We start from the raw sequence: 12,009 nt of genomic DNA, 5'->3' as shown, positions 1-12,009 counted from the left end.
CTCAGTAATACCCTGGATATCCTCATTTTGTCATTTCTGAGTGCCAGGTACTGTACTGGGCACAGGCTGTGCCTCACTGACGGCAGATAATCACATTCTGTTCTATGTTCTGTGTTCAGGCACAGCTGGGAATCTGCATCACAGTGGGCCAAGCACTGGGGCCAAGTTCATATCCTAACTCTGCCACTTAGGGAATCCCTTAACGTCTTGGTTTCTCAGTTTTACCACCTGTAAGATGGGAATAGCAATATCTACCCAAGAGGGTGTTGAGAAGTTTAAATAGCCTAATGGTTGTCAAGCCCTTAGAACCTTGCCCACCACATAATCAGTATTCACTGTTATTACTATTACTGATGTATTTCTTGATGCTCGATCAAGCCCCTTCTGGATGGAAGGAATGCCATCCATCCATCGTTGCTTCCCCATGACAAGTATTGAGTATTAGGTGCAGAAACTATGTAAAACATGCTTGCTTTTGAATCAAAGGATGTGATAAACCATATACTAGGTGAGTACACTTACTTACATACAGTCCACAAACTGAGTGTTTAGATAATGATTATCAAAAGTTCCCATTCATCATTTGATGTAGGTAGCTAAGAGTTTTGGTTAACTGATGCTTCTGACTGCCCAGCATCCCTACTTCTATAACTAAGCTTCTCTCTTTTTTGTTGGGAAAGTACCTCCTCCCTATCTCAGTCCATGGGCTTTGGGTGAATCTGACTCCACCCTTTGTCATCAAGATAAGCATGTGACCCAGATCTGGCCAATTAGAGCAATGCAGATTATTAGTCACAGCCATTGGCTCAGGGATGGTCATGTGAACTAAGGAGGGTCCTCTTCAGCACTTTTGCTGGAAGTCTTCAGAAAGAGGTATTTCCTTTTCACCAGTGGCTAAGCTGGAAGATTTTAAGACTGGAGCTACTGAAACCATATTGATCACCACCTGAGGAGAGCCTTCCTGATAGTGAAGTCAGCACACAGAAAAACAGAGCTGAGATGGAGATAGATTCCTAGTGGCCTCTGTTGAGCACCTAGATCTAGCCATCCCTGAACTCCTAAAGTTTTCATTACATGAACCAACAGACTCTTTTTTTTTTGCTTAATATGAGTCATGTTTCTGATACTTGAAACTGAAGGATATGATTTTGATTAATTTATCAAATTTGATTAATTTATCAAGTCAAAGCAATATTTATTAAATGCTTCTTAGATAAAAAGAACTGTATAAAGTCCTATTAGAGATGCAAGCAAGATCAATTTTTAAAAAAATAGAATAAAATTGTGTGGAAATACAAAAGACCCCAAATAGCAAAACAATCCTGAAAAAGAACAGAGCCGGGGGAACCATGCTCCCTGACTTCAGACTCTACTACAAAGCTACAGTAATCAAAACAGTATGATACTGGCACCAAAACAGAAACATAGATCAATGGAACAGGATAGAAAGTACAGAAATAAACCACGCACTTATGGTCAATTAATCTACAACGAAGGAGGCAAGAATATACAATGGAGAAAAGACAGTCTCTTCAATAGGGAAAACTGGACAACTACCTATGAAAGACTGAAATTAGCATATTCTCTAAAACTATGTACAAAAATAAACTCAAAATGGATTAAAGACTTAAATGTAAGACCAGATACTATACAACTCCTAGAGGAAAACATGGTTCATATTTTTGAACCAGCTCCTGGAGTAATGGAAATAAAAGCAAAGATAAACAAATGGGATCTAATTAAACTTAAAAGCTTTTGCACAGCTAAGGATACCATCAACAAAACGAAAAGACAACCTACAGAATGGGAGAAAATATTTGCAAACGATGCAACTGACAAAGGACTAATTTCCAAAATATAGAAACAGCTCATACACCTTAATATCAAAAAAAATAAGCAACCCAAACAAAAAATGGGCAGAAGACCTAAATAGACATCTCTCCAGGGAAGAGACATCCAAATGGCCAACAAGCACATGAAAAGATGCTCAACATCACTAATTGTTAGAGGAATGCAAATCAAAACAATGAGATATCACTTCACACCAGTCAGAATGGCCATCATTAAAGTCTACGAATGATAAATGCCGGAGAGGGTGTGGAGAAAAAGGAATCCTCCTACACTGTTTGTGGGAATGTAAGTTGGTGCAGCCACTATGGAGGACAGCATGGAGGTTCCTTAAAAAACTAGAAACAGACTTACCATATGATCCAGCAATCCCACTCCTGGGCATATATCCAGAGAAAAATGTAATTCAGAAAGACACATGCACCCCAGTGTTCACACCAGCACTATTTACAATAGCCAAGACATGGAAACAACCCAAATGTCCATTGACAGATGACTGGATAAAGAAGCCTGATGAAGCCAAGTTCACCTGTGGCAGTGGGAGCATCTATGATGACAGTTGAAGGAAAAGTTCCATGAGTTTATGAGAAAGCTGGTGTTCTCAGCTCCCCTGGCTTCCTTCCTGTCAGACTGATCCTGGGATGTGATGGAGGAAGGATCAAGGTGTGGATGGTTTCCATGTTGGCATCCTGGTTGCATCTGGTCTGTGAGATGCCTGGAAGAACTCAAAGGTGAGAATGGAGAGCCAGCAAGCAGGCCACAGATATCAGTTAAGAAAATGCTTCCACATATCCAGAACTTTTAGAACTCTGATACACGTAGCTGAACCCCTAGGAACTCAACAAAATGGTCGCTATATCTAATTTCAGGTGTGTTGAGGGGAGCTTAGGATAGTGAATTGAAATTTCAGGGAAAGGCTGAAGTGTGGCAAGCATAGTGGTTAACAGACATGGAAAAGAGGACTCCTCCTGAGGGACCTGTCCTGGCCCCCCTCCTGCCATTCCCCTCCCCTGGTCCTGCACAGTTTGTAGGACCAGGGAGATGTGACCATCCAGCACTTGTGCCCCCATCTCACCCACCAGACCCTGGACTCCCTGTTCACACAGACCCAAACCTGCTTCAAGGTTTTTAAGAGCCACTCCCTGGGTCCATTCTCACAAAGGTGGTGCTACCATGCTGCACTCCCTAAGGCCCCGGTGGTTGGTGGCCAAGGGGGAGGTGTCCCTTGCAAGTTGAGAAAAAGGGAGCAGCCTTGACCTTGGGACAGTTGGCTTTGACAACACATCGTGGCACAGACCTAAGCCTGAGAATTCTAAATTTGAACTTGGCCTTCCAGGATGTTATATCGAATTAGGAGTATAGAACATATTTCAGCTCAGCTTAATTTATAAGAAATATTAAGACATGGCACGGTACATGGGCCTCCATTTATATTCTTGCCTCTGGTTTTAACGGATGTTGGGCCCAGTGGTTAAAGGCATGTACTTCAGTATCAGATAGGCCAAAATTTAAAGATCTGGGCAAGCTATTTATTGGTTTATGTGCCTTCAACAGTTTGCTTGAGCTCTCTAATACCAATGTCAAGGCTCTTTCAGTTGCAATTAAGAGTATCCCAACTCAGACTGACAATCATAAACAGTAGTTTACTGGCTCTTGTAACTGACAAGTCCAGTGTGGCAACTTCAGGCATGTCTGGATCCAGCAGTCTAAACAAGCAGCATCCTTAGCACGCAGTCTCTCTACATCTTTGGCTGCTCTCCCGTGTTGTCTTCATTCTCAGGTGAGAATACACATAGTAACAACCTTACATTCTACTTAGCAATCCCCATAGAAAATTAAAGATATTTTCACTTTATAAAGTTCTGGCAGAGTTCAGGGATCTGCTGATTGGTTGTATGCCCACCTGGAGGGTGTGGGTCTATCCCCTGTTAAATCACACGGATTAAGGGTTGGGGAAGTGGTAGTTCACCAAATAAAAATGAAGATGTGGTTCATTACTGGGAGAATGGCTGAGGCAAAAACAACAGTGAGCTGGTAGGGACAATGCTTAGCACTGTGTTAGCCACCAGTAATGTGACTAAGAAAATGAAAATGGACTCAAACTGGGTATTTATCCTGAACAGAAAGCAAGTGGAAACCAGACTCATTTTCCAAGTGCCCTGAACTCTGGGATCGGAGCTGGAAGCCTGAACAAATGAAGACCTGGACCTACCATCACAATCTCAGAAGACATTCACAGGTTTGTGTATATGCATCAAACTTTCAGTTGCTGTGGCTGATTCTGCACTGCTGACCTATGCCCAGCAAGCAGTGGGCCTCAGCCTCAAGAGCTGTGTGCTGAAACCAAGCCATGCTCACCCGGAAGACTCATATTTCTGGAATTTTGTAGAGGAGTACATGAATCCCAAATTATTAAGCTTCTAGAATACGTGGCCAATTTGGGGCAGTTTTGGGTCTAAGATATAACCTACCATCACTGATAACTCATCACTATAGTATGTGCTTCCTAGTTACCTCCTATAATCTCCAATTACAGAACATCTTTTAAATATTTATTACCTTAATTGAAATTGAGCCAGCATTATCAACAGGCCTTTAAATGCACACTTTTGTGGATTAAATATCTTTATCTATTTTTGATGACTGATAAAAATAATCTATATACCACCATTTTTAGTATTTCTCCAAATTTTTATTTTGAAAAATTTCAAACCCACATAAGTTGAAATAGTAATGTTTAAGGATTAATGCTGCTTTCACACACAAGGATTTTTTATCAAAAAAACACGTTGGCCTCTGGTCTACATTAATATCCAGGTAACTTCTCCATGCTTACAAGAGAAGTGAGAGGAGCTTTAGTGAGAGACGCTTTCTGTCCTCAGGAAGTCTCTAATTTTTTGTAGTGCTTTCACTCATCTTGTTAGAAATTCACAGCCCTGAAAGACACGCAGGACAAGATTTAGTCCCATTTTACAGATGAGGAAACAGACTCAGAGGGGTCAAGTGCTTTGTCTGCTCAAAGTCGTAAGTCAGTAAGTGCCCAGCTGAAACTGGAACTGAAGACTTCTGACTTCAGTAGCTCAACATTCGGAAGTTACTTCCTCTCCTGGATATACACTGAAAGTAAAGCCAGAGCCAGAGCCAAGCAGATATGCAAAGAAGTGTTTTAGTCTCCTTCTGACAATCAGAAAGCAAATATTCAACAGGACCCATGTGCATAGCATTATCAATCATAAGTCTGTTATTAGGAACAGAAAATCACAGTGGAAATTGGGAACATAAAACCACAGTACACAGAGGGAACTGAAATTTCTGTCAACTGCCCTGGTTTGAATTCTACATTTACTGAGTGCTTGCTGTATCCCAGGTAGTCTGGGATACAAAGCAAATCAAACAGACAAGGATTCTTGTGGAGCTCACATTCTAGTGGGTTAATGAACAATCCAAAAGCTGCCAAAAGAGATTGTTGGACCACATCCTGCCCACATTAGTGTTTTGTTTGCTCCATACAGTGCTTAATTTTTTCTTTATAATAGATCACCAACTTCTACCTTTTCTGAAACAGACAACTTCTGCTGGATTCCTAAATAATAAGTAGCAACCACCCCTGCCCCTTATCCAGGACTTAGGCCCTTTAGAGATCACTTCAGTCCCCACCATTTCCTACTGTCTTACACCCAGACAACTGTGGCCCAATTCACACATTTATATTATCCACTTGACATCCATAAGCATTTAAGATGAAACCCCTGAAGCCAACAAATATCCAAACAAGGTAATTTCAGATAGTATTAAGTAATATAAAATAAAATAAAATAAGCTAATGTGATATGATTGGTGGAAAGGGCTACTTCAGAATGGGTGGTCAGGGAGGGTCTCTCTGAAGCGTAACTGAAACTGAGAACGGAATTACGACAAACATGACAAGTCTGCCAACAGAAGAGAAAAATGCATCTAAGCAGAGAAAAACCTTGGCACAGGTCCCCTCAGAGCAAGAGTGGGGTGGCTGGGAGAGTGGTAACAAGACCACAGAGGAAGGAAGAAGCCAGATTATATAGGACCAGGTAGGTCATGGTAAGAATTTTGGATTTTATTCCAAGTGTGATGGGAAGTCTTTGGAGGATTTTAACTTGGGAACAATGTGACCTTTACATTTTCAAAAGGTCACTCTAGTACATAGAAAAATTACTTAACAAGGCAAGAGAGGAAGCAGGGAAGCCAATGAGGACGCTATATTCTAGTAGACCAGTAGGAGACAGTGGCTAGAACCAGGATGGTTAACAGAAAAGATGGAAAGAGGTAGCAGATTCAGAAAATACCTGGAATGTAACCAAAAGAATTTTCTGATGGAGTGGGTACTAGTAGTGTAGTAAGGCGGTGGAAGTAGTGAAAAGAGAGTAATTAAGGATAACTCCAAGGTTGTGACTTGTTCAGACATTTATATGAGTTAGGGGTCACTAGGGGAGGTCCCAGTTTTAGAGAGAGGGAGTAAGAATTTATTTTGGATGAATAAATTTTGCCTAGGCTTAAGTCTTCCTAGATTCCTCATTTCCCTTACCTCTCACATCCACGCAGTCCTCAAAGTCCAAAAATTTGAACTTCTAAACACTGAATCTCCTATCAAATCAACCCCTTAACTTCATACCCATTGCCTCTGTCCTGACTCAGTCCTCTTGCCTTGACTTTTACAACAGCCTCCTTCAGCTATGAATAAACTAACAAGAAGCACTTCCTAGACATGTGTACCTTTCTCCCACCAGCCATCTCTGATGGCAGAGATCATGTCCTAATTCACATTTATCTCCAGTGCCCAGTGCTGTGCTGGGCACAGAGTAGGCACTCCAATGTCTGATGAACTGATCAGGGGTTCTCCTCAAACAGGATATAACCTCATGAGAGACAGAGAGTCACCTTCTGATTATGATTCCTCTGCACAACTTAAAGCAGAGCCAAATATTCTCCGTTTTACAAATGAGAAAACTGAGGCACAGAATGAAATCCCTTAATTACTTTTTGATGGAGTTAGATGCTTTGCCTGGATTAAGGTAATCTTTTCCCTGAAGCCATACCACAGTTCTGGAATTGGAAGATATCCCAATCTCCCACCCCTCAAAACTGCTGGTTAGTAGTCAGGTGTCCCCTAGGCTTTGCTTCCACAATTACAAACTTCTTTGGATACCAGGGTGTGTTGCTACAAGGTCAAAAACCATGTTCTCTCTCTCTTCTAATTACCACTCTCCTCAGTGTCTGGTGAAGTTAGATTCTACTCCTTGGTCCCAGGAAAAAGAGAAGCACCTTGGTTATTAGCGTGGGAGGTCAAGTAAGGCCAGGAGTCACAACCAGCAAGGAAAGAGAGAGATCTAAGTAGGCAAGAATAGTTTCAATGGGAAAAAGGAAAGAGGAGTCACCATTAAGAAAATCAGAACACTCCTTTCAAGGGTTCCAGCTGGGGAGTACCCGGGAAAAGTGGCAGCAGTCGTGGCAGCAGAAGGCCAGCTCCTTTCTGCTGTCCCTCTCAGAGTCATTTCTTCAAGGCACCCAGGCTCTTCAGGGCCTCCTGGGCCTGAGTCAGCTGCTGCTGCAGCCTCTGGCGGGTGCTCTCATTGGAGGCCCGCTTCAGGAGGCCCTGCATTTCTTCCACTACTGCCCGGTAGCCAGGGGTGTTGTGGAGGAGCCGCACCGCCCGGTCCCCACAGGAGGCCAGAAGCCGGCCAGTGATGTCAAAGGACAAGTCAGTGATACACTCCCCATGGACCTGCTCAAAGCACTCCTCCTTCTCACCCCGCCGGGTATTATAGAGATGAATACTGCTGCCACTGGCCAAAGCCAAGACCTGGGCGTCAGGGGAGAGAGCCAGGCGACATGACGTGGTGCTCGCTTCTTCAAAGCGGCCTGTCCTCAGCAAGTAGGGGTCCTGCTGCTTCTTGTATTCCACATCTGTGTCCCACAATTTCCACGTACCATCCTTGGAGACAGAGGCCATCCTGCAGCATGGAAAATCATGGCTCTAGCCCAACACACCCTGGAGCGGAGGGCACTGGGGTAGCTTTAGGGACTCCAGCTAGGAAGCCAGTTCCATTGCTATGGGCCTGCTGAGGGCCAGGTACCCCACCCACTTCAGAGCTGCTGCAAAGAATGGCAGAAGGATCCTGGCTGCCCAGAGAGAGGCTGAGGGTCATTGGTAAGAAATCAGGATTCACTCACCTCCGGGAGTCATTGGAGAAAGCAAAGAAGTGGACGGCTGCAGAGTGGCCCTTCAGTTCAAAAGCTCGCACAACCTCCTGGAATTCCCCTTTTTTCCCAAAGCAGACTTCCCAAACTTTTACATCTGGGGTAAAGCCACACGAGGCCACAAACCTGCCATACAAATCAGGTTTCTTAAAAATTAATTTTAAGCATCTTTTTCTGCAAACCCAGTAAACTTTTTTCCTGAGAAAGTTAATCGTGTATCTAAATAACATAAGACCTCATAGCTGTGCTAAAATATACATAGTACCCCCACTTCAACCTTTTAAAAACTATAGATGAAGAAACAGAGACTGAGGACTTGAATCTAGGTGTCCTGATTCCATACTGTATGAGCTTTCTGCTATTTGCAGCTGGCTCTCTGCTCTGTCCCTAGCCTTCAGCCCCAGCCTCTGCCCCAGGCAGCCTCATCTGCCCATCCAGATGCCAAAGTCCCTCCGTCCTCACCTGCTACAGGGGGATATAGCAGCATATGTATTGTTCATCTGGTTGGTGTTGATGGTAGACAGCACCTGACCTTTCAGATTCCAGATGAGGATAGTTGTGTCACTAGAAGCAGTCATGATGAACTTCCCTGAGGGGTGAGGGGAGTGACATGAGCTGAGGTCAATGACCTGACTGACTGTCACTTGCCAAGGAGACACTTATGAAGGCCTCTGTCTCAAGGATTCATGTTCCCCTCCTGAGCCAAAGGTTGCCACAGATAAGGAAGGATTTGGCTGAAGACTGTGGCTATTACCTGCCTTCCCTGGGGACCTGCTATGGCTCCCAGGACCCCAGGAGAGTCCAGAGCCAGAGCCCCTTTCGTCATGCTGGGGCTGAGCACAACTTTCAGGCTGCTCAATCATTCAGTAAATATAACTGGGTCCATTCTCTTGTGTTGGGCAAGCTCTACCCTCTGACTGCCTCTTACCTGTGTCAGCAATGCCAATGTTGACGATGGGTGCCTTGTGCCTTTTAGGAAAGTCCTCTGGGGTGGCTGTGAATGTATAGCCCCCATCCTCTCGCTTGGTCATCTTGAAGACACGGAGGGTGTCTCCACTGGCCAGCCAGACGATGAAGGCTCTAGAGACAAGAAGCAGACAAGTCTCTCACTCCTTTGAACATGGAGACCTGTGTGTTCCAGATTCTGTGCTAGGCAGGCTTTGAGGAAGATCAAGACCTCCCTTCAGGACCTATAGTCTAGCCTCACAACGTAACCCCTTGGTTCAAAATGTCTTAAAATTCCTTAGAAGGTACGACTCTCATAGCTCTGGCTCCTTTAGCTTCTCTCTAGGGTTTAGAAAACCATCACAGCTTCCAAAATTAATCTAGAAGCCAGGCTTTGGTACTTCCCAAGTAGGAATAGATCTCCCTCTCTCTGCTTCCTTCCTATGTAGCTACATAGCCCTCCAGGGAGCTCCAGGCAACATTCAAGCTGTCTGGATGTTCCCTTTCTGCCACCACAAGGGAGACCCTGGGTCCCCCCTCACTATCCCAAAGGAGGTATGGGAAGGACATAAGCCTGGGTCAGGGCTTCTGCAGGCAAACCTGAGGCTCCATCCTGTCCCACCTGCAGTCAGGGCTGAAGCGCACCAGGATGGCATGGTCCAGCTCCACATTTGCTCTCATGCTACGGTGTTCCCTCTGCAGGAAGTCCTTGGTGCTCCAGATGCGGATGGTACGATCATCTGCACAGGTGGCCAGGTACTTGCCATTGCTGCTAAAGTCCATGCAAGATATGTTCCCACTGTGGCTCTAGGGGAAGGGTTGCAGGAAGTATGAACAGGAGCCCCTTGGGCAGATGGAGAAACCCAACTCACAGCCGTGATTCCAGGGCCCTACTGCCTAGATTAACAGCAAGCTGCTGATGGGATGCGATGAGAAGGGATAGGATAGGGCATCCCTGATTGTGGTCAGAGGCAGTGGGGTCTGTAATACGCACAGAACACTACAAAGGAAAAGTCTGCGGGGGTGTGGGTCTTCGTATACATGTTCTGTGCATGGGTACCCGTGTACCTTCAATGCTGCAGCCAGAAGGCGGTGGGTGAAGTTGTGTTGTTGAGGCTTCTCCTTGCGAATCCGCTGATGTTTTTGCTTCTTGGATTTCAAGGACTTGTCAGGTGGAAATCCATTTGCTTTCTGGCCTATAAGGAAGGGCCATGTCATCCATTCATTCACTCACTAAGCACTTACTGACCACCTATGATTGGCCAGGCATTGAATGGAGGCATAAGAGATGACCAGATATGACCCTTGTCCTCAAGGAGAGTGATATGGGAAAAAATAGAGGCTTTGGAATCAGACCTGGGTTTGGACCTGTGTCTCTACTCCTGAGTGAGCTTGAGGAGGCCGCCTGCTGCTGCTGTATGTAACGTTAACTATAACCATATAACCATAAACTCAATGCACATTAGAAAAGGCACCCTCTCTGGTCTGACACAGCTCAGTGGGTACACAGTACGGCCAGCAGAGTGCAGATTCTTGGGTACACATATTTAAGTAGGGAATAAAGTGCACAATGGAATCTGGTGGCCCTGGTCTTGGGTAAGTTACTTAATTGCTCTGAGCTTTTGTTTCTTTAACGAGAACTCAAGAATTGGGTGAGATAATATATACAAAATGATAAGCAGAGTACCCAACACAAGCATTAAAAGGCTCAGAGGTAGTGAGAGGCAGGAGAGGTCGTGAACATGAGGTGGGCACCTACTCTGTGCCGGAAATGGTGCCAGTCACTTTTGTATATAATAACTAATTTAATTGAGAATCAGGCCAGAAGCAAAGTTGGCAGGTGTTAGATGGCTACAGATGCTCCTTAATTCCTACAGGAAGAAAACTCCTGAGGCCACAAAGACAAATCTGCCCTCTGCTTGCCATTTCAGCCCTTACAAGCCCTCTCTTCTCCCCTCACACTACAGTCAAACCAAAATCTGTTTCAGAAGTGCTCCGCTTCATTCTTCCTCTCTTGGTCTCCTGGCAAACTCTTAGACGTCAATCCTTGAAGACTCTACCTCATGTGTTCCCTACTGGACCCCCAATCGAATAAAGCAGGGCTGACCACTCCCACCCTTGGGTTTCCTGTTTCTACATACTTACCTTTTTATGAAACCTACTATACTGCATTTTTCACTTACATTTTCAGATATACTTCCTTACCCAACAGTTGACTCCCTAAAGAAAAAGACCCCAAAGCCTACAGACGTAGTAGGTATTGCATGTCGGGGAACCAGGGCCTTCACAAATGAATGTCCGCTCCCCCCTCCCCATTTTCATAAAATAACAAGGAGCAAGCTTGCCAGTTTACAAGCGCTCTCGCAGCGGTCGCGCGGAGAAGCTGAGGCTCCGAGGGAAGACGACGGCTTGGCCTCCGCTGCCGCGCTGTCGGTGGCAGCGAGGGACCCAAGTTCTAACGGGCTGTCTGGAAGGGGTGCGACCACCCCGACGAGGAGGCACCTCGTCTCGGGAAGCCATACTTATTTCACAAGAGGAGAAACTGAGGCGGAGGGGTGGTCTCTGGCACCCCTGCAGGCCCAAACGGCAGGTCGGACCCCGGAGAGGCCGGGAGCGAGGTCCCCGTAGGTCGCCCCTACCCGCCCCCGCCCCACTAACCGACGGGCCCGCCACATGTCTCCTCTTTCGCGCGCAACCACCCCCGCGCTACCGCCGCCGTCGCCATCAGGGCCAGCAGCCCAAGCAGCAGCGACAGCCCCATCAGCTCCGGAATCTGCGGCAGCTCCATGTTGGCAATACCGCCGCCACCTCAGCGTCTAACTACGCGGGCGCCTGCACGTCTCCACGGGGTCGCGCACGCACGCAAGGCGGAACCTGGCCGTTGGTGCGCCTCGAGGGGCGGAGCCTGGCCGTTGGCGCGTCTCGAGGGGCGGAGCCTGGCCGTTGGTGCGCCTCGAGGGGCGGAGCCTGGCCGTTGGTGCGTCT

At 45.9% G+C, this 12,009-nt stretch overlaps 1 protein-coding gene across 2 annotated transcripts; it reads right to left on the bottom strand.

Moving 5' to 3' along the window:
* Positions 1 to 4,696: 4,696 nt before the first annotated feature.
* On the bottom strand, positions 4,697 to 11,887 carry TBL2 (transducin beta like 2). 2 transcript variants are annotated; one of them, XM_072943117.1, is made up of 8 exons: positions 11,683 to 11,886; positions 10,093 to 10,220; positions 9,647 to 9,831; positions 9,008 to 9,159; positions 8,542 to 8,668; positions 8,053 to 8,205; positions 7,630 to 7,832; positions 4,697 to 4,784 (listed from the first exon to the last, which is right to left on the bottom strand). In XM_072943117.1, exons 1-8 carry the CDS (start codon positions 11,810 to 11,812, stop codon positions 4,777 to 4,779), a joined length of 1,086 nt encoding a protein of 361 aa, XP_072799218.1. In that variant the 5' UTR covers positions 11,813 to 11,886; the 3' UTR covers positions 4,697 to 4,776. The 2 variants fall into 2 exon arrangements, with proteins under 2 accessions (XP_072799218.1, XP_006201439.2); XM_006201377.4 differs by lacking the exon at positions 4,697 to 4,784 and having other exon boundaries at positions 7,210 to 7,832; positions 11,683 to 11,887.
* Positions 11,888 to 12,009: the final 122 nt, after the last annotated feature.

The sequence above is a fragment of the Vicugna pacos genome, chromosome 18, assembly GCF_048564905.1.
Source record: "Vicugna pacos chromosome 18, VicPac4, whole genome shotgun sequence".
In the NCBI taxonomy this organism is placed as follows: domain Eukaryota; kingdom Metazoa; phylum Chordata; class Mammalia; order Artiodactyla; family Camelidae; genus Vicugna; species Vicugna pacos.
This window is presented reverse-complemented; position numbering and strand designations above follow the sequence as displayed.

Bases quoted from the DNA above. Each gene is read 5' to 3' on its own strand.
- TBL2 (XM_006201377.4), bottom strand. From the start codon at position 11,812: ATGGAGCTGCCGCAGATTCCGGAGCTGATGGGGCTGTCGCTGCTGCTT. The intron at 9,832-10,092 runs GTACACGGGTAC...CCCTTCCCCTAG, and splicing joins TTCTGGCTGCAGCATTGAAG to AGCCACAGTGGGAACATATC. The intron at 7,833-8,052 runs GTGAGTGAATCC...TCCATGCTGCAG, and splicing joins TTCTCCAATGACTCCCGGAG to GATGGCCTCTGTCTCCAAGG.